The 23,100-nt window shown below is 45.0% G+C and overlaps 1 protein-coding gene across 1 annotated transcript; it reads left to right on the forward strand.

Moving 5' to 3' along the window:
* Positions 1–484: 484 nt before the first annotated feature.
* Positions 485–1,225, forward strand: CLAFUR5_05982 (uncharacterized protein; the record flags this gene model as incomplete). Its single annotated transcript, XM_047905130.1, has 1 exon — positions 485–1,225. The coding sequence occupies one exon, from the start codon at positions 485–487 to the stop codon at positions 1,223–1,225; it is 741 nt and encodes a 246-aa protein (XP_047761922.1).
* Positions 1,226–23,100: the final 21,875 nt, after the last annotated feature.

Consider the following 23,100-nt stretch of genomic DNA (forward strand, 5'->3'; position numbering starts at 1 on the left):
ATACTACGGGTGAGCATGGTCGAATTATGACTTGTAGAGATGGACGGTGATATGGACACCGTCGTCCCACCACTTTCCGCACGCGTCAAGAGCGCGTCTTGGTAAGGGTTCGTTCCTTCCTTGTCGCATGTCGTTGCTACAACCTACCTTCATATCCGGTTTTCAGTACATCTCAGCAATCGGTTTTGTCATCCTGAAATGTCCGGCGACATGACATCAAAATCATGTCCACAGCTCTTCGAAGGAGGACACGCGAACCTCCTTTTCGACGCGCCTACAACACAAGGATGAGCAGTCCCACAAGATGAAGGTGAAGCAAAGGGCTAGCGACGCTCTCTCTGTGCTACGTCGTCAACACGTCCACTCAAATCGTGAGCGCAAGCGACGCTGCTCTGTCCTGACAGGCTCTCGGCCCAGTACTCATGCCTCTTTTCTAATGGACGCATTGAGCATGTGGTAGTCCGCCAGACAGGCTTTTTTTAAAATGGCCTACGAGACTAATGGCATCGATAACACAGTCTCCGAACCTCCCGTATCTCAACCACCTCCTTCTGGACCGTACGTTCACCCAGCCTTGCGTGGCGCATCCCAACAAATACGCCTCATCAGCATCTCTTCAGCTACGAAAGGCGATGACCTGCTCTGCTCTATGAAAGTGTATGACCTGAAAGCTGTCAGTGGGCACTCATACCTCGCGATCTTCACAAGATGTCTCTTCTCTGGCAAGACATGGCACGTTACGAAAAAACGCGATCTCGTCTATTTGGTGGTAACATATGGTCGGCGGCATTGCACTGACATGAGGGACAAGATCTATGGCCTCCTCCCGCTTGCAGATGTCGCAGATCGAGAGGAAATTCCCGTGGATTATGATCTACCATTATCCTCACTCTTGAAACGGTACGAAGCTTTCTGCTCGGAGTTTTGGGTCACAGCAGATGACGGTTGGACTACCGCGAAGCGGCCGCCCAGTGTGCAGCGAGAGAGTATCCACATCTTGGCTCAAGCATTCAGTGAGGACGAGGCGTTCACTACAAACTTCGTGGAAGTTACTCGCCATTGCCCGAGCTCCGAGAGCCAAAAGCCAAAGAGACTGTCCCCCAAAATGTGGCAGACGTACCGCATTGACACCGAGACCGGTGATGCATTGAACCCTATGAACGATTTCACATGGACACCTCTAGCTGGGGCTATGCTTCGCACGCATGGATCTTCCCGCCATTGATACTGCATTGCGCATCGCTTGGCGATGAGGATTCTGAGATGGTGATTATGGTCCCCGGTCATACCAGGAGCGGCGACTTCCTGTTTTGTCCCACAGGCGACGCTCGCCATGAGCCGGCTGCTAAGTGTCCAGATGTGCTCATGCTGACTGGCAGAGAGGATCAATCACAAAACATGGCTATCACCGGGTTCGCCAGGCTCTGCCAAAACAGTACGCCGTGGCGGGCAATGCCGACAAGTGAGCTCATGCCATCGAGCATATGGAGGTATGTACCCCTGGCAAAGAACATCCGGCGTTGATGTTCGTGCTGGCCATGTATAGACGGCTGTATGTCTCACAAGATCCGCTAACGCATCGTTCGGTAGTCCTGCATTGGTGGCTGCTTGCCCGGGACACGCACGCTACGAAATGGCTTCATGCCGTAGGACTCGAATGTCTCCATGGGCCTCTCACTTCCTGGACAGACGGGGTAAGAGACGGCCCAAGTTACATCTCTTACAACATCTCGAGCATGAGGCCAAGTCACGAAGTCGAAGAATCATCTCGCGGCCGTCGCAGACAATCTTACTGGAAGGTGCTCGAGGTGTTGGTCAGTGACAAACTTGGGCGGCCACTACGACGACTCGAGGCTTCCGCACCCTGCGATCTAGGCACTTTCAAGAACAAGAGTATCCATTGTTCCAAGGCCGATGCTGAGATTTTGAACTTGACCTTAGCGCAGATCCACAAATTGCAGAGGATCAGGCATCTGGCGGCTGACATCGGAGAATAAGGTCGCGCATCGTGACTGGTCACATCCGCAGAGAAGACTTCAAGCAAGGATGCTGAAATCCTGGTCGAGATGCACTTTGACACATTGCCGTTTCAGAGGTGGGTTGATTGTGCAAGCTGTGCTGATGAGTGGACCGAGGGTTATGATCACAGAATTCGCCGTCTGTACGATGTTACAAGTGTGTTTCGTTCGCTACGGTAGCATCGAAGCGCGCTCCTCACGTCGACAACAGCTGAGGGACTCAGCTACTCGAAGGCCTTCGGCAGATGACAATTGACATTACTTCTCGAGCGCAGCGGCCAGCTCTTCTATCCATACGCCTCAGACCATGAGTCTTCGTTGACAGTTCTGGTTCTTCCACAAGTAGTGGTGCATAGTCGTCTCAACCCCAGTGATGGTCCATTGTGAGAAAGAAATCTCGTTTCACAGCAAATGATCAACATAGTGAGGGACTTCGTTGACTCCTGGATTGCTTACTGTATGGAGCTTCTTCGATCGATATATAGATAGATAGATTTGTCATTCCCCTGTTCTAGGACCCTTTTCGGCCTATGCAGGTATATGTCTATTGTTATGTACAAAGGGAAACCCGAATAGGTGAAAACCCTTCCCGCCCCCGACTTCTCCTTGTCTAGATTAGCTTTCCCTCTGAACGTGCGTAGTCCATGTCACTACCCCGTTAGCCCCCGCTCCCAGCCGGTCTCGTCGCGCTGCGCCGTGTCCTCTCTTCCTGCACTGCTCCTACTAGGCGGTACTGTTCTAGCCAGCCCTTCTCTAGTATCCCGTTCGTAATGCGCCGTAGGTCCTCAACGTTGTTAAGAAGTGCCCTAATCGTCCGGTTCCTCGCCTTTACCATCCACTCCCCCCTTCCTAGCGACCACCTCGGACAGACGAGGAGTGCGTGCCGTATATTCTAGGAGTGATAGCCGTAGGGGCAGCTAGTATTCGTGTATTCTGGAACCTTCCTCCATAATAGGTACCCCTAGAGGCCGATGTGTTCGCTTCGTAGTTAGGTTGCTATACTACTCTGTGCCCTCGTAAGGCGGTAGTAGATAAGCTTCGGGGGGTACTTGACCGCGGATTTTGTGGCTGACCATTCCTTAGGTTGTCCCGCTGGCTAAGGGCGTCCACTATGCCCTACAACCTAGTTGTTCTACCTCTCTTTCTATAGTTGCTCTACAAACGATTTCTTACCCTCCTATTGTGTTGCTAGCTGTTCGTCCCTTACCCGGTAGTTCGGCTCGTTTCCGGGTCGAATGCCCTTATACGCTAGTACTAATTCGCGGGCCCTTACGACTGCACTAGCGATGACCTTCTATACTAGGTACTATGCCGACTTGCCTAAGTAGGAGGTCCGTAGTCCCTAGATATATAGGTCGATCGGCGGTATAGCGGTCTCGTACTTAAGTATCCTTATTCGTATCGACTGACCTAGCTATTTTATATTAACACGACTAGAGGATAAACCCGGATTAGCTATCGCTAAACACGACACAATCGAAAGCCCTTATCGAGGCCATTCTAACGACCTATAACGTAGGCTACTACCCCTAGAATTAAGGGAGTTCTACCTTATTTAAGCTAGATAGCTTGAAGTTCTCTTCACCCTATTTCTTCAGCTCTATAGCCCTAAACGCCGCGGAGGTGCCTAGCTACATTAGGCAACTCCTAGGCAATAGTAGCCTAGGCTACGGCACTAACGGCGCCTACGGCTCTATAGGCGAAGCTCCCCTAAGATAACTAGTAGCAACTTATAGAGGACGCAAAAAGTATAGAGACTAACGATCAGCTCCTATACCGGTCTCTATAGGTAATGATCACTTAGCTACGCACGGCGCTAGTCCTATCGTATCACCGAGGGCAACAAGAAATAAGGACGACGTCTTAGGCGATTAATAAGGCCACCCGGAGTTAACACCCCTATAGCTAGGTATCGGTCGCGGCTTCGATACTAGGCCCCCGCCTAACGTACGATGTCATAGTCTCCCTACAGAGTGTACAGAAGGTAGGGACAGAAGAGCTTTAGAGTGCTTAGAAGTCGTCAAGAAGTGACAGTCCAGCTTAGTGTATAAGCGCTAAGAATTATATGCCCCGTAACATTCACTACGGGACCTAGCCCTCCAAATTCACCCCTCTACCAAACCTTAATAGATTCACTTCGGCTCGTAACTATATGACTCACGGTACTCCCGCGAGCACCCGCGACTACGCTAGACCCTAGAAGAAGCACGTGGAAGACTCGGAACGTAGGGTAGGTTAGAATAAGGTTTTAAGCAAAGCTACTAAGCGCGGCTTCGCACGGGTTAGCCCTATTAATACGGGGACACGTACTCGCGAGGGTCGCGTATAAATATCTGGCCTTCCCTAGGCCTCTCTTGCTTTCTTCGTCTTTCGTTTTATGTAGCAATTATACTATACCCTTTTATATCTGTACTTCGCACCTACATTCTCGCTTTTACCCTTATATCTTATAGGCCAGGCTCTCGCCCTAACATTACGAAAGACTAACAAACCGTTAACTACTCGAGTCATCCTTATAGGTGACTACGCTACCGATAGAGGTGTTAACCTCGACAACTAAGACACTCTATTCTACTTTAGTAAGTAGACTAACATCCCCTTCTCGAACGCCGCTACCTTCGGTGCCTAGGTAAACGCTAACCCCGACACCGCCTACGCTCTTATTAACCGTACCGTCTCCTCTTTCCGCGAGACCGCCTAGTAGGTCGAGCAAGTAAACAACTAAGTAATATACCTTTAAGGTATTATAAACACCTTCTAGAACCTCGCCCCGTACGCCGACGATAACCGCCGCTAGTACTTCTCTAAGAAGGTTAACGACCTAGACGAGTTCGACGGCAATAAGAGTAAGTTTGAGGCATTTGAGACATAGCTTACTATTAAGCTGTTAGCTAATACCGACCACTTTCCGTAAGAGAAGGACAAAGTTACGTACGTCTTCTCCCTCCTTCGGGGAGACGCCGCGGCTTAGGTATAACACTACATCGATAACGCTACGTAGACTATCGGCTGCCCGGACGTCCTTACCTTAATATAGGACCTCCGTACTGCCTTTAGTGATCTAGACCGTAGAGCCACCGCCTAGAACGCTATCTATAACCTCCTCTAGAAGAACAAGAGCTTCGCCGAGTACCTCGCGGCCTTTAACCGCGACATCGGGTTCACCGGCTATAACGAAGAGACTAAGAAGAGTACTCTCCGCCGTAGTTTGTTAGTAGAGCTTCTTCGAGCCCTCGAGGACAAGGACGTCGGTGCTATAAGCTTCCGTAAGCTCGTCGAGACCTACTAGCGCCTCGACTCTAATATAAAACACACCGCCTCTCTCCTCGCTTCCCGTTCTTAAGGTCGTTAGCCTCGTAGTCCCGGAAGCCACTTCGCTGCTCTACTAGGCGCCGCCGCTCCTACGGCTCTCCCTCCCGTCTCTATAGGTGACGCTATAGATCTTAGCGCTAGTGCCGCCGTCCCTCGAGTCTAGGGCCTCGTTAACGGTAAGCTTACTCCCGAAGAGAAGCTTCGCCGTCGCTAGGCCGGACTCTATACCTACTACGGCGGTCTAGGCTATATCGTAGCTAACTGTCTATAGCTCGCTACCCGTAACGCCCGTAACCCGGTTCGCGGCGCTATCGGCGCTATCGAGCCTACTCCTACTGCTCCCGCTAAGTAGGAAACAGCCTAGGTCTTCCTTATCGACGCGATGAAGACTAAGAATAACGTTTACCGAAAGTAAAGAGAGGAAAGAAGTTAAGGATCAATATAGTATAGCTAGACCTATACGACGAGACGGGCAAGGACTACGCTTATAAACCGTTCGTTACGAATGTAAATATCGGCTTAAAGAAACTCTCTTCTTCCAATCTCACTCTTATAGACACTAGCGTACTAGGCGAGTCTTTTATAGACTATAAACTCGCGACCTCTCTTAACCTCGAACCCTAGGAACTAAAGTACCCTCGCACCCTTGAACTCTTTAACGGGACGGAGACTACTACTAGTAAGATTACTTATATTATATATACGTTAATCACCCTCGGAGGCAAGCGTATGTCGATCACTAGCTCCCTTACGTCCCTACCGTATCAGAAGTTTATCCTCGGCCTCCTCTAGTTTAGACGATACCGACCTATTATCGACTAGACTTCCCTTACTATTAGCTTCCCTCTAGAAGTTCCTCCGGTACCTCCGCCTTCTCCGCCGCCTTAGCGCGGTCCTAAGTATACTAAGATCTTCTAGGTGAACGCCGCTACCTTTACTACTACTACTAAGTAGCCCAAAGCTTAAGTCTTCGCCGCCTCTCTCCGCGATATCGACATCGCCCTCGAGAAGCTCGATAAGAAGCGTATACCTACCGACCCTACTACGAAGGTCCCTCCTTAGGCATACTACATCCTCTACGTATTCGATGCTAAAGCCGTAGACGAGCTGCCTCCTTATCGCCCTTACGACTATAAGATTAAGCTAGAAGAAGGTATAGAGACACCGTTCGGACCGCTATATTCTATGTCCCGAGAAGAGCTTATCGTCCTTAAGAGATACCTCGAAGAGAACCTAAAGAAGGGGTTCATTCGAGCGAGCCGTTCTAGCGCTAGTAGTCCCGTCATGTTCGTTAAGAAGCCTAGCGGTAGTCTACGCTTCTACGTAGACTACCGAGGCTTAAACGCTATTATAAAGAAGAACCGCTACCTAATACCGTTGATTTAGGAGACGCTCGAGCGCCTCTCTAAGGCCAAGTACTTCACTAAGCTCGATGTCATCGCTACGTTTAACAAGTTACGAATAGTAGAAGGACACGAGTATCTTATAGCCTTCCGTACTCGCTACGGGCTATTCGAGTCGCTCGTTATGCCCTTCGGCGTTTGTAACGGGCCTAGTACCTTCTAGAACTTTATTAACGACATCCTTTAGGAGTTCCTCGATCAGTTCTACACTACCTACATCGACGATATCCTAGTCTATAGCGAGACTAAGGAGGAGCACCGCGAGTACGTCTATAAGGTCCTTTAGAAGCTCGTAGACGCCGGCTTATAGCTCGATATCGACAAGTACGAGTTTAAGAAGACCGAAGTCAAGTTCCTTAGTTTAATTATTACCGTAGACGGCATTAAGATAGACTAAGAGAAGATCGACGCTATCGTCGAATAGGATGCTCCTACGAACGTTAAAGAGGTCTAGGGTTTCCTAGGCTTTACTAACTTCTACCGCCGCTTTATCTACGCATTTTCGGGCGTAGTACGCCCTTTAACGAAGCTCACGCGTAAGGGTAAGAAGTTCGCCTAGACCGACAAATACTAGGAGGCTTTTGACTTGCTTAAAGCGAAGTTTGTTAAGAACCCGCTTCTATAGCACTTCGATTTCGAACTAGAGACCCGTATAGAGACCGACACATCCGACGGCGTAGTAGGCGGTGTCCTACTATAACGCCGCTCGCCTAAATACCCCTAGTTACCTATCGCCTTCCTCTCTAAGAAGATGACCGCTACGGAGTATAACTACGAGATCTACGACAAGGAGCTTCTCGCTATCGTTAAAGCTTTCGAAGAGTAGCGCCCCGAGCTCGAAGGCTCTACTATGCCCGTCTAAGTAAGCTCCGACTATAAGAACCTCGTCTACTTTATAAAGAGTAAGCTACTTAATCGTCGCTAGGCCCGCTAGAGCGAGTTCCTCTCCCGGTTCAACTTTATGATCTCGTATACGCCCGGTAAGGCTAACTCGATAGCCGACGCCCTTACCCGCCGCCCTAGTGACTCTCTAGTTAATCGAAGAGGGGGCCGGCAAATCGTAGAGCAACAAGTTATTAAAGGGCATAACCTCTCTTCCGAGCTTCGAGAGTACCTATCGAACGGCTAGCCTACGCTCGCCGCTTCCTTTACTACTCTCGTGCTCGCTCCTACCTACCTTAACGAGAGTGACGATGAATCCGAGCCTAAAGAATACGCCTCGGACGCTAAGGACTTAAACGACGATGAAGAGGGCTTAGTAACGACCGACGGCTTATCCGAATTAGACTTTAAGGGGTTTGATAATAAGGAGCAGCCCGAAGGCATTATAGTACGAGTACGAACAGCGTACGATGCCGACATAGACGCCTAAGAGTTAGTTCAGGCCCTTAAATCTAGCGCGAGGACATTCCCGGGCTTCTCGCTATCCGAGTACGAGCTCTAGGAAGGTGTCGTCTACTTTCGTAAGAAGCTTTACGTACCGTAGCCCGAAGGCTCTAATATCCGAGCTGAGATTCTTCAAATTATCTACGACTCCGCCTCTAGGGGTTACCTAGGCGTAGCTAAGACCTATAAGCTCCTCGCTAGGTATTACTAGTGGCCGCATTCCTAGAAGGACGTCCGCCGCTACGTACTAAACTACGCTACTTGCCAAAGAGCTAAAGCTAACCGCTACCGTCCCTACGGTCTCTTATACCCTCTCCCGGCTCCTAATCGTCCGTAGAAGTATATTACTATAGACTTTATTACCGATCTTCCTTACGGTAAGACCTTTAGCGGCGTAAAAGCAAAGGCCCTTCTAGTGATCGTAGACCGTCACTCTAAGGACCGGTATATAATCCCGTACTAGAGTATAACCGTAAAGGAGACTACTCGCTTGTTCTACGAATTCGTCTAGCGCTTTTAAGGCCTCCCGGATAGCATCACCTCTAATAGAGGCACCTAGTTCATCTCGTACTTCTAGAAGCGTCTATGTGCTATCCTAGGTATTAAGTATAACCTCTCGACTAGTTTTTAGCTATAGACCGACGGCTAGACCGAAATTACGAACGCTATCCTCGAGTAGGTCCTTCGTTACTTCGTCGACTACTACTAGAAGGATTGGCCTTAGTATATCCCTACGGTAGAGTTCGCTACTCGTAACTAGGACTCGGAGACTACTAGCTACTCTCCCTTCTATACTACGAGAGGTTACTACCCTCGTATAGGTATAGAACTAGAAGAACCTCTCCCGCCTACCGAAGACGTAAACGAGTAAGCAGTAGACGAGTTCGCTACTATATACTTATAGATCTATAAAGAAGTTCACGACGAGATAGTGTACGTATAAGCAATCTACGAGGATCAAGCTAATCGTCGTCGCTAGCTAGCTCCCGACTACTAAGTAGGCGATATAGTCTACCTTAACTCTAAGAACATCAAGACGGACCGCCCCTCTAAGAAGCTAAACTAGAAGAACCTAGGTCCTTTTGAGATTACCGAGCGTATTAGTTTATACGCCTACCGTCTAGCTCTTCCTACGAACATAAAGATCTACGACGTCTTCTATCCCGTACGCCTTCGGCCGTCGGCTAAGGACCTATTCCCGAACCAAAACTAAGACATACTAGGTCCTCCCGATAAAGTAGAAGTCGACGAGCCTATTAACCTACCTTCTAACGACTATACCGTCCGTAAGATCCGGGGAATCCGCGTAGAGCCTAACGACGTTAAAGGACTACCGCCGATCAAGTATAAAGTCGAATAGTAAGGTTGCCCTAAGTAGGATACCTTATAGGAACCTATCTAATATATCATCTTTAATCGTTAAGCAATTAAAGAATACTACGCCCGCGTAGACGGCCTAGAAGTTAACATCGGTAGGCTCTTCAAATCTAAGCTCTTCGACGGGGCTTACTAATAGTGTATCGACTATAACATTAGGCCTAGGCCTAGTACTAAAGCTGAACATCCTCGATATATAGAACTACTACGGCTTCGTAGGAACTTAGCTTTATTCGGGGGGGCTACTGTTATAGTCTCCCTATAGAGTATATAGAAGGTAGGGACAGAAGAGCCTTAGAGTGCTTAGAAGTCGTCAAGAAGTGACAGTCTAGCTTAGTATATAAGCGCTAAGAATTATATACCCCGTAACATTTACTACGGGACCTAGCCCTCTAAATTCACCCCTCTACTAAACCTTAATAGATTCACTTCGGCTCGTAACTATATAACTTACGGTACTCCCGCGAGCACCCGCGACTACGCTAGACCCTAGAAGAAGCACGTAGAAGACTCGGAACGTAGAGTAGGTTAGAATAAGGTTTTGGGCAAAGCTACTAAGCGCGGCTTCGTACGGGTTAGCCCTATTAATGCGGGGACACGCACTCGCGAGGGTCGCGTATAAATATCTAGCCTTCCCTAGGCCTCTCTTACTTTCTTCGTCTTTCGTTTTGTGTAGTAATTATACTATACCCTTTTGTATCTACACTTCGCACCTATATTCTCGCTTTTACCCTTACATCTTATAGGCTAGGCTCTCGCCCTAACATACGATATAGTTACAATCCGTATTATAGTAAAGGAAGACTAGGCCGAAGTAGCGAAGCTATCGAATAAGGAGCTCGCCTAACGAATTAACTAACTAGGGGTAGTCGTAGTGAACTAATAGTCTAACGGTACTCTATAGATCTATACTAGCTCTACTACTACTAGGAGGCACCTAGAGGTATAGCTATAGTAGGTATCTAAGGTTGCGGTATTAGCGAAGGTCTTAACGAAGTAATTTACGATTCTAGTCTACGACATACCTAAAGAGTTCGACCTAACTAACTAAGGTCACCTACGTACTCTCTAAGAGGACAACCCGGTCACTCTTAACTCTCTAATCTAGAAGGCGACTTGGCTCTATAGGAAATGGCTAGAAGGTAAGAAGGCCTCGGCGCTAATCGTATAGCTATAAGACGCGAAAGCGGCGGATCTAGTAATAGAACAAGGCCTAATCTAGTAATATAGCCTTAAGATAGTAGAAAAGCACTCCTTATCCTTCCGTGTCCTCTAATGCTTCAAATACTAACAGTATAGATACTAAACCTCTACGTATATAAACAAGTAGGCCTACTCGAACTATATATAAGACTATATATCTAGGGACTATATATCGGCTACGAGACGGTACGCGAACTGTCCGGGGTACTACCTATCGTATAGCGCGGAATGCCTATAGCGGAAACTAGCGAAAAACAAGGCAATTATAAACAGAACCGTCGCCCTAAGGTTCTATAGCGACCGTAAGGCTAGTCTATACCGGAACTAGCTAGCGGCGGTCGGGTATAAGCGCCCTAGAGCCGAGAACGATATAAAGGATACGTAACCTAGGGCGTACGGGAGGCCACGTACTCTACTAGCTACGGCGAGGGAATCTAACTAGGCCCGGCTCCCCTTTAGTATACTACCGATACGCGTAGACTAGATCGCGCTAGGTAATAGGACATAGGACATTATAGAGGAAATGATTGTCGATACTAATAACTAGCCTCGATACGCTTAGTATTATCTAGTATAACGTTAACTATAGCAAGGATATAGTATAGAACCATTTTATATACGAGGCGGACCCGTACGTTAACTACGTCCTAGTAATCTAGGAGCTATAGATTAACCCGCACTATAAGAGACTAACGACCTATAAGTCACTAGGCTATACGATATGCCTACGAAGCGACGGTAGACCCCGTACGTACTTCTATATTAGTAAGGATATACTAGAATCCGAATAGGAGGTAGTATACTACGTAGACAAAGAAGGCGGGGGAGATATTACCTCCCTCTACGTAGGTAGCACTTAGATACACAACATATATATATAACCGCTAGCCTCGAGGTCTAGCCGCGACCTTAGGGTCTATAGACACCTAGACAGTACGCTTAAGAGACAAGGCTACTATATCGTAGTAGGAGACTTTAATATATACTACCCTATAAAAGAAGGACTGAAGGAGCTTTTTTTATCGATCTCTACGCCAAAACAAGACATATTCGAAAGCTCTTATTAAGGCTATTCTAACGATATACAAAGCAGGCCACTGCCCCTAGGACTAAGGGAGTTCTACCTTATTTAATCTAGATAGCTTGAAGCTCTCTTCACCCTGTTTCTTTAGCTCTAAACGCCGCGGAGGTGCCTAGCTACATTAGGCAACTCCTAGGCAATAGTAGCCTAGGCTACGGTACTAACGGCGCCTACGGCCCTATAGGCGAAGCCCCCCTAAGACAACTAGTAGCAACTTATAGAGGACGTAAAAAGTATAGAAACTAACGATTAGCTCCCTTACCGGTCTCTATAGGTAATGATCACTTAGCTACGTACGGCGCTTGTACTGTCGTATTACCGAGGGTAATAAGAAATAAGGACGACGTCCTAGGCGATTAGTAAGGCCACCCGGAATCAACACCCCTATAGCTAGGCATCGGTCGCGGTATCGATACTAGGCCCCCGCCTAACGTACGATATAGTTACAATCCGTATTATAGTAAAGGAAGACTAGGCCGAAGTAGCGAAGCTATCGAACAAGGAGCTCGCCTAACGAATTAACTAACTAGGGGTAGTCGTAGTGAACTAATAGTCTAACGGTACTCTATAGATCTATACTAGCTCTACTACTACTAGGAGGCACCTAGAGGTATAGCTATAGTAGGTATCTAAGGTTGCGGTATTAGCGAAGGTCTTAACGAAGTAATTTACGATCCTAGTCTACGACATACCTAAAGAGTTCGACCTAACTAACTAAGGTCACCTACGTGCTCTCTAGGAGGACAACCCGGTCACTCTTAACTCTCTAATCTAGAAGGCGACTTGGCTCTATAGGAAATGGCCAGAAGGCAAGAAGGCCTCGGCGCTAATAGTATAGCTATAAGACGCGAAAGCGGCGGATCTAGCGACAGAACAAGGCCTAGTCTAGTAATATAGCCTTAAGATAGTAGAAAAGCACTCCTTATCCTTTCGTGTCCTCTAATGCTTTAAATGCTAACAGTATAGACACCAAACCTACACGTATATAAACAAGTAGGCCTACTCGAACTATATAGGAGACTATATATCTAGGGACTATATATCGACTACGAGACGGTACGCGAACTGTCCGGGGTACTACCTATCGTATAGTACGGAATACCTATAGCGGAAACTAGCGAAAAACAAGGCAATTATAAATAGAACCGTCGCCCTAAGATTCTACGGCGACCGTAAGGCTAGCCTATACCGGAACTAACTAGCGGCGGTCGGGTATAAGCGCCCTAGGGCCGAGAACGATATAAAGGATACGTAACCTAGGGCGTACGGGAGGCCACGTGCTCTGCTAGCTACGGCGAGGGAATCTAACTAGGCCCGGCTCCCCTTTAGTATATAGCCGATAGGCGTAGACTAGGACGTATAGGGTAGTAGGATATAGGACGATATAGAGGAAATGATTATCGATACCGATAACTAGCCTCGACACGCTTAGTATTATCTAGTATAACGTTAACTATAGCAAGGATATAGTCTAGAACCATTTCCTATACGAGGCGGACCCGCGCGTCTACTACGTCCTTATAATCTAGGAGCTATAGATTAACCCGTACTATAAGAGACTAAGGACCTATAAGTTACTAGGCTATACGATATGCCTACGAGGCGACGGTAGACCCCGTACGTGCTTCTATATTAGCAAGGACATACTAGAATCCGACTAGGAGGTAGTGTACTACGTAGACGAAGAAGGCGGGGGCGATATTACCTCCCTCTACGTAGGTAGTACCTAGATACACAACCTATATATATAACCGCTAGCCTCGAGGTCTAGCCGCGACCTAGGGGTCTATAGACACCTAGACAGTACGCTTAAGAGACAAGGGTACCACATCGTAGTAGGAGACTTTAACATACACTACCCTTCCTAGGAAAGCCTTATATAGCCGTACCCTATAGCCGACGAAGTACTCGACTTAATAGCGAGCAACGTAATTGCCCTTAATACCCCGAAGGACCTAGGCACCTAGAAGAGAGGGGGACTCTAAGGCACGATCGACCTCTCCTAGATCTTAGATAGCTACTACTATACGGTAACCTACTATAGGATCGAACATAAACTCGAGGCGTCGTTAGACTATATACTAGTCAGGACCTCTATTACGATATAGATATAACGTACACTAGCGAGAATCCCTAAGTCAAACTAGGGAAAGGCCTACTAGGCTAACATCTAGGCGTACCTTAATAACTCTAAGAGGCTAGTCTAGATCGCGTAGTAGCAATATAATAGTAAAGACGAGATAGACGAAGCAGTCTAGGGGTTAATAGACGAAATAAGAAAAGCGACCTTACTTTACGTTCCGCTTACCTAACTAACGATATAGTCTAAACTATACTAGACGCCGGAGTGTACTACGGTAGTAAGAGAAGTAAGGAGAGCCCGCCGGGTATAGACGAGTAGCTATAGCGAGGAGGCCTAGAACGTATATATAGAGGTATACTAATAGAAGAAAGCTATAATACGAAGGGAGAAAGCAGTCGGCTAGAGGGCTATAGTAGAAGAAATCGCCGGCAAGCTAGAGAGGATGTAGAAGCTAGCGAAATGGGCCCGATAGGACCCTATATAGGGCCCCTCCTTCTCTATCCTAGCGCTACAATCGCCTAGTGGCCCGGTTAGCGACCTAGAGGCTAAGGCGCGTCTACTAGCTAGCAAGTTCTTCCCGCCCTTAGTCGAGGCTGATCTAAGCGATATAAACAGCTCTACTCCCCTAGCCCCTAGTATCGCGGTCTAATAGGAGGTGTCCGAGGGAGAAGTTACTACTATACTAAGGAAGTTACCGGCGAAGAAAGCCCTAGGGCCGGATAGGATCCCAAACGAGCTACTAAAGAAGTGTAGAGATTAACTAGCCCTAGTAGTTGTAGCGATCTTTAACGCCTGCCTACAGACCGGATACTACCCGATAGCTTTTAAACAATCGACGACAGTGGTCCTACGTAAGCCGTAGAAGGAAGACTATACGTAGGTGAAGTCGTACCGCCTAATTGCGCTCCTTAACACTCTTAGGAAGGCGCTTAAGAAGCTAGTTATAACGAGACTCTCCGAGGCGGTAGAGGAACACTCCCTACTCCCGGACACCTAGATAGGTACGCGCCTATAGCGATCGACGCTATCCGCGATAGAACTTATCACCTCTTAGGTAAAGGCTATCTAGTATAAGAATAGGGACAAGGTAGCATCCTTACTTAGTCTAGACATATCGGGAGCCTTCGACTACGTATTATACCCGCGGCTACTCTATATCCTAAGGTCGAAAGGACTCCCTAAGTAGCTTATTAACTTCGTACGGTCCTACCTCTAAAACCGTAGTACGTCGATCCTAGTCGGTTAGTATAAAAGCCTAATTTAAGTAGTCTATACTAGAATCCTATAAGGCTTAACGCTAGTACCTATCCTATTCCTCTTCTTTATAGCGACGCTACTCCTAGCCCTAGAATCCTAGAACACCGCTACGAGCGGCTTCGTAGACGATACGAACATCCTAGCGTAGTCTTCCTCGACTAAGGAGAACTATAGGCTACTAGAAGAGAAGCACAAGATCTATAAAGACTAGGCTAGGAGGTATAGGGCTCGGTTTACCCTAGAAAAGTACAATCTAATACACTTTACGCGCCGGCCACGGTTCTATAATATATATGCTTCTATCTAGATATAGGGGTATACGACTAACCCGGTAAATTAGCTTAGGATCCTCGGACTATAGGTAGACCCGGCGCTACGGTAGAGGAAGTACGTATAGGTAGTATTACGGAAAGCTAAACAGAATATAGTATTATACTAGAGGCTTACTACGTCTATATAGAGGGCGGACTTTCGGTAGTTACGACTTCTATATACGGCTATTATACGGCTAGTCCTTACCTATAGTAGCTAAGTGTAGTCCTTAGGCGAGAGGGCCTATCTATTAAAGGGACTCGTCGCGTCGTTAGCGAAGATCTAAAACTAATGCCTAAGGAAGGTTACCGGGGTATATAAGTCGATACTAATAAGGATACTTAAGTACGAGACCGCTATACCGCCGATCGACCTATATATCTAGGGACTACGGACCTCCTATTTAGGTAAGTCGGCATAGTACCTAGTATAGAAGGTTATCGCTAGTATAGTCGTAAGGGCCCGCGAGTCAGTACTAGCGTATAAGGGCATTCGACCCGGAAACGAGCCGAACTACCGGGTAAGGGACGAATAGCTAGTAATATAATAGGAGGGTAAGAAATTGTTTATAGAGCAACTATAGAAGGAAAGGTAGAACAACTAGGTTATAGGATATAGTAGACGCCCTTAGCTAGCGGGACAACCTAAGGAATTGTTAGCTACGAAATCCGCGGTCAAGTACCCCCCGAAGCTTATCTACTACCGCCTTACGAGGGTATAGAGTAGTATAGTAACCTAACTACGAAGCGAACACATCGGCCTCTAGGGGTACCTATTATAGAGGAAGGTTCTAGAATACACGAACACTAGCTACCCCTACGGCTATTACTCCTAGAATATACGGTACGTACTCCTCGTCTACCCGAGGTAGTCGCTAGGAAGGGGGGAGTAGATAGTAAAGGCGAGGAACCGGACGATTAGGGCACTTCTTAATAACGTTAAGGACCTACGGCGTATTACGAACTAGATACTAGAGAAGGGCTAGCTAGAATAGTACCGGCTAGTAGGAGCAGTATAGGAAGAGAGGACACGGCGTAGCGCGACGAGACTAGCTAGGAGCGGGGGCTGACGGGGTAGTGATATAGACTACGTACGTTCAGAGGGAAAGCTAATCTAGATAAGGAGAAGTCGGGGGCGGGAAGGGTTTTCACCTATTCGGGTTTCCCTTTATATATAATAATAGATATATACCTATATAGGCCGAGTAGGGTCCTAGAATAGGGGAATAACAAATCTATCTATCTATTAGTATCGACTTGTATACCCCGGTGACCTTCCTTAGGCATTAGTTTTAGATCTTCGCTAACGGCGCGACGAGTCCCTTTAATAGGTAAGCCCTCTTACCTAAGGACTATACTTAGCTACTATAGGTAAGGACTAGCCGTATAATAGCCGTATATAGAAGTCGTAACTACCGAAAGTCCGCTCCCTATATAGACGTAGTGAGCCTCTAGTATAATACTATATTCTGTTTAGCTTTCCGTAATATTGCCTATACGTACTTCCTCTACCGTAGCGCCGGGTCTACCTACAGTCCGAGGATCCTAAGCTAATTTGCCGGGTTAGTCGTATACCCTTTATCTAGATAGAAGCTTATATATTATTAAGAATATATAGGCCGTAGGTCAAGTATAAGGGTATAGGTGTGTTATATAACTAGATTACGTAACTAGGATTTACTAGCCTAGAGGCTAGTAAATATCCGGACACCTAGTATCTACCTATACTAATACTAGCGATACTATATATAGATATACGCTATCCTATTAGGTCCTTCTTCGTCTTTTATATAATCTACCGTCTTCTACTACTACGTAACTCGTACCTATTTAATAGGTTATAAGCCCGGGTTAGTAACTCGGTGTTTCACCCTCGATAAAGTCGTATTAGAGGTTTTCCTCTTTAGAATAAAAGGAAGGTAGACTAGAGGCCGCACCCGCCTTATATAGGAAGCTATAGCCGTGCTATAGGTATATATAAGACGTAAAAGAGCCTAGTAAGGCACTGTTAGACTCCGAGTTAGGGAGCCTATACTAATACCTTAGACAAGTAGGCGAGCTTACTAAGAAGAGTCGCTCTCCGGACATCGCGTTCGTATCGACTAACTGTTTATTCTAAGAGAGCCGTAGTGTCTTAGAAACCCCCTCTACTAAGAGAGTTACGCTATAGTGTCTTAGTACTAATACGATCCTTACCGACCGACTTTCCTCCTCTTCCCGGCGGATAGCCATCCTCTCCGCTATTAACCTCGCGTTCGGTTTATCCCATTTCGATCCGATCGCGTACGACCGAATATATCCTTTTACCTAAGGGTAGCTAACCTGTCCCTTAACTTACAAAAAATAGAGAACGAGACTAGGTTTATAAGAAAGAGAGTAGCACCTCTTCTAATAAGAGAGAACCACGAAACATAGTTCAAGCTAATAAGAATATACCTAGTATTAAAGCAGGTTGACTAGGTCCTCGAAGACATTATTACGGACATTCTCGCTATAACCCTAGCGACACCCTCTATATTATCGGAGTTATCCCTTCCTTTAGGTTAAGCGATAAGGAAGGCATCGTATAGACGGCATAATATAACGGCCCTATATAAGATGTATATCTATCTGTCGACAGATAACTAAGAGATGATATACGAGATCCGGTATATAAAGGAGTTATAGGAATAGGCTGAAGCTAAATATAAGAGAAGACTTCTCGCTACTAGAAGAAGTTTGCTTTAGTAATACACCAATTTCGTAATAATAGAGGACTAGTCAATAGATAACGCCTAGTAGGAGCTTAGCTCAATTGTAAGGAGGGCTGTTTCAATCTCGCCTTAGTTCTAAGACATTAAGACTAAGGACAGAAAGATCTAGTAACTCTTAGTAGCTCTACTAGACTCATTTAGCTCAATTTGCGATGCAATTAATGCCTAGGTGAATCTCTTACTACAAGACATTCTTACAATTCTTAGGGAGAAGTAAGAATCAATAACTTATTAAGGGATAGCTATGTTCGCTAAGAAGGGTTTCTAGGGCAAGCTTACGTACTATCTCTACGGTAGTGACCATTTTATAAGTAAGTGCCTACACATTTCTGTAGCTTAGTAGGCTATTAGGAACAAGGACAAACTAGCTAGGGTTATCTACCCTACTAAGAGACAACCGTTACCACCTCGTAGGAGGCTATTATTACTAAATCTTCGTAATGTCCTTAAGGTAATAACGGACCTTATAAAGTAGATAAAGGAGAGCCGCAAGCCAAAGGCCTCCTCTAGTAAGCCTATAAGGGCCTATACGACCTAGGAAGACGTATAAGACTCTAAGATACTATTAGAAGATGATCATGTTGATAAGGTTACCTATTCTACTATAGAAGCTAAAGGTAAGTACCCCTCGTCCGAGTAGTTACTTAACTCTTATACTTCATTATATATAACTGACTAAGAATTACTATTTAGGACACTAAAGCCTCTTTAAAAGAGGAAGTAGATCAAGGTTAGGGGTGGCTATCTATAAGCTATATATATAGGAAGTGTAGTAATAGGTAGTCCTTCTAGAAAGCAAATTGTCTTAGAAAATGTCTTGTTTGTTCCTAGCCTTAGAGTTAGTCTTGTTTCGTAGAATCAGTTTAGCTAATAGTTTGCTATCTGACTACCTAGTTTCACCCTGAAATCCTTGTCTAGTAAACCCGTTGTCTAGACTAAACTTCGAGGAGGAGTACCGTTTATCTACTCGATCTCGGAAATTCTTAAGCTATAGTATACTAGTATACTCTCTTAAGAACGTAGTTTTAACACTATCGAAGGCCGATAACGGTAGATCTATACAGAACCTACCCGAGTCATTAACACTATAGCAACCGCTGTCTATATAACTTCTCCCTCCCCTAAAGGACATTAGGGAATACTAGAAGTTTAGAGATCAGGGTACTCTAATAAAAGAAAAAGAAGATGTCGTTCAGTTCGACCTATCCGAATACCTAGCGCTACCTTAGGTTGTAGGCAACAAGAGGTTAAGGGGGGACGGAGATGATAACTCTAAAGAGTATAAGGCTAAACACTATAAGGCTCTTATCGCCTAGATGTTCTATCTAGACCCTATAATAAGCTAGGTAGAGGAGATTCTGAACGACGTAGAAGAACATACATTTGCTACTATTAGGTAGGCCATAGCCTATCAGTAGGAAGTGCTAATCCCAAAGTCCTATAAGGTAGCCGTAGGAGACCCTAAATAGGGATATATATAGAGAGAGGCAATCGAGAACGAACTTATTACCTTAGTAAGCAATAATACCTAGGAAGCAGTTATACCGCTAAAGGGTACGAATCTAATTACTTCTAGGTGGGTCTTTGATATAAAAAGAATAATTAGTAGAGCTATTAAGAAGTTCAAGGCAAGACTAGTTATAAGAGGGTTTTTATAGAAATATAGGGTTGACTTCGAAGAGACCTTTATACCTACTATTAGACATAATACTCTCCGAGTATTTATATTAGTAGTATATAAGAGAGATCTCGAGATGTACCTAGTAGATGTGAATAATGCTTTTACCTAAAGTAGCCTTCTTAAAGACATCTATATAATCCTACCCCTAGGAGTTGAAGCACCTCTAAACATAGTATTTAAGGTCCTACGAAGCCTTTATAGGCTTAAGTAAGCAGCTAGAGACTAGAACGCTAACCTACTTACCTATAGAGAGCTACGAGCATTTAGTGCCTATAGCTCCTATAGATAAGAGGTGTAATAAACAGGATTACTAGAGCTATAATAGTACCTAGATATAGCTAATAACAATGACAAGGCTAGACTTAGTATTCCCCCTTAGAAGAATTAGCTTATATATTGCTAATCCCTCGTAGTAGTATATAAAGGCTTTAAAGAAGCTCTCCCGATACCTACGGTCGTACCTAGACCTAGGTCTTATATATAGAAAGGGAGGGGGCAATCTCTAGGGATAATCGGACTCTAACTACGCTATAGACAAAGTGGATAGAGTCTCAATTCTAGGATACGTATAGTTCCTTTATAGATTACCTATGTCCTAGATAAGTAGGAAGTAGAAGTCTATTATAACATTAACAATAGAAGCTAAGTTTATAGCTATAAACGTAGCCGTAAAGTAGTTACAATTTTTTGCTACTGTCCTTAGGGAAATAGGGTGCCTAGAACTAGTGGGAAAGAGCTCTTTCTAGCCGAGTATAAGGGTAAGCAAGGGCACTATTAACGAGCTAAGGCTAGTCAAGCTTATAGGTAATAACTAAGCCGCTTTAACACTTGTTAAAGATGCCTATATATATAAAAGGTCAAAGCATATTAATGTTATATATAACTATATCAGACATCTCTAGTAGTAGAAGAAGATTGTAGTAAACTACTACTATATAAAGGACATAGCTACTAATAGGTTAATAAAGCCCCTTAATAGCTAGTAGTTCTAGAACTTTATAAGGCAGCTCTAGCTTACGTAAAGGGAATGTAGGAGACTATATGGCCTAAGTAGGAGTGTTAAGAACATATAGGCCGTAGGACAAGTATATAGGTATAGGTATGTTATATAACTAGATTACGTGACTATAGTTTACTAGCCTATAGGCTAGCAAACATCCGGACACCTAGTATCTACCTATACTAATACCGGCGATACTGTATATAAATATACGCTATCGTATTAGGTCCTTCTTCGTCTTTTGTATAATCCGCCGTCTTCTACTACTACGTAACTCGTACCTATTTAATAAGGAATAACTATATAAAGTGTACTATCTAGGCTAGGATACTTTTTATTCTAAGGATGTATAGGAGCCTTATATAGGACACGTTGTCGAAAGCCCCTAATATATCTAGTAAAAGTAGTAAGGCTACCTTCTTATTACTATAGTACTAGATATGTCTAATTTGCTCTATAATCAGTTTGACTACTATAAGGGTAGATCTCTTTTATCTCCCCCCTATTTATATTGCCGGGAGGAGGTTATATTCTTCTACTATCCCGGTGAGCCTTATAGCTACGACCTTCTCTAGGAGCTTCCCTAGTATATTTAGTAACGCAATTAGTCTATGTGACTTCAACTTGGTATAGTCTTCCTTTTAGGGTTTCCTTAGGACGTAAGTTAGTAATTGCCTAAAGGCCTTTAGGCAATACCCCTACTTTATGTACTAGGTGAAGATTGGCGTAAGCACTAGAGTAATAAGGCTACTACTAGCTTTTAGGTAATAGTTAGGGATCTTATCTAGGCCTAGGGCTTTGTTACCCTTTAGTTTCTTAATAATGTTTCCGATCTCTATAGTAGATACTTACTAGTTAGCCTCCCTTAGCGGAGGAATGTATATTCCTAGGATGTTACTTAGGTCTGCCTCTACCTAAGTCCTAAAGAAGTGGTCTACGAATGCTTTCGCTTTCCCTATCGGAGTGGTTTACGTTTCCCCGTCTTAGTCCTATATTAAGGGAAACTAGGGCGGGGAGTTTCGTTCCTCGTCTAGTTTCCTAGCCTATTCTACTAGTCTCTAGATTTGTTCCGGGTGTTCTATAATCATCCCTATAGTTGACCTCTACTCCTACGTCTTATCTCTTCTAATCTACGCCTTCTTTACTTTATATGCGTTATTATAGGCTTCCTAGTTTGCTTAGGTACGTCGTTACTCCTATCTCCTTCTTGCTCTCCTTACCTCCTTAACTTTAGCTATATACTCTAGTGTCTAGTATAGCTTCTAGTATAGCGACCATCTCTTCTTAGGTATATAGGCCTAGGCTACCCTTTGTATAGCTTCTATTAGCTGCTCTACTACTTAGTCGATCCCCTCCGTTATATATATATTGTTAATGTTTACCTATTCTAGTTCGCCTTCTAGCCGCTACTATACTAGTGTCTACTCGGCCTACTTCTAGTAGAGCCTCCTCTTAGGTTCCCTCTCCTCCTTAACTATAAGTTAGATGTCGGTTTGGATTAGATAGTAGTCTAATAAGGACTCTAGTTAGTCATTAACTATATAGCTTTCTACCCGTCGTATTAATGCGTAGGACATAAAGTATAGGTCTAGCGTGCTAGAACTATTGTTTCTAGCCTAAGTTTCTATTCCCTTTAGCGTGATTAAGTCTATTTAGGCTGTTTCTATCTGACTAATAAGCCTCCCTACTAAGAAGTAGTGTACTAGGGTAAAGTCCGATCCCTACTTTAGGTAGTAGAGGTTAAAATCTCCTATTACGATATTATAGTTTTGTTGGTCTATTACTTTCGGGAGCCTTCCTAGCGTATGTAGTTATGTGCTGCTTCTAGACTCTAGAGGTAGGTTGTATACGCTATAGATTAGGACCTAGCCTTAAGTTGTTTTAAGCTATACTATAGTAATATCCCTATCGGTTCTCGGCTAGGCCTACTAGTCCTCTACTAGTACCTTCTTACTAACATAGATATATGTTCGTAGGACTCCCTCGGTTCTGTTTATTACTACGTAGTATCTCGAGTCTCGTATAGTTAATAGAATCCTAGAGTATAGGTTGATCTATAGTTCCTATATTACTATAATGTAGTGTTCCTCCGGGTCTAAGGCTTGTAGAAAGCTCCTTTAGACCTTGTCTTTACTTCTGTTTACATTATACTAAATGATTAATAGTCTGTTAGTATAAGGCATTAGGACATGTTTGTGTCTAGGTCCGTTTAGTCTTACTATTAGTCTTGCTATT

This window comes from Fulvia fulva, chromosome 5, assembly GCF_020509005.1.
Source record: "Fulvia fulva chromosome 5, complete sequence".
In the NCBI taxonomy this organism is placed as follows: domain Eukaryota; kingdom Fungi; phylum Ascomycota; class Dothideomycetes; order Mycosphaerellales; family Mycosphaerellaceae; genus Fulvia; species Fulvia fulva.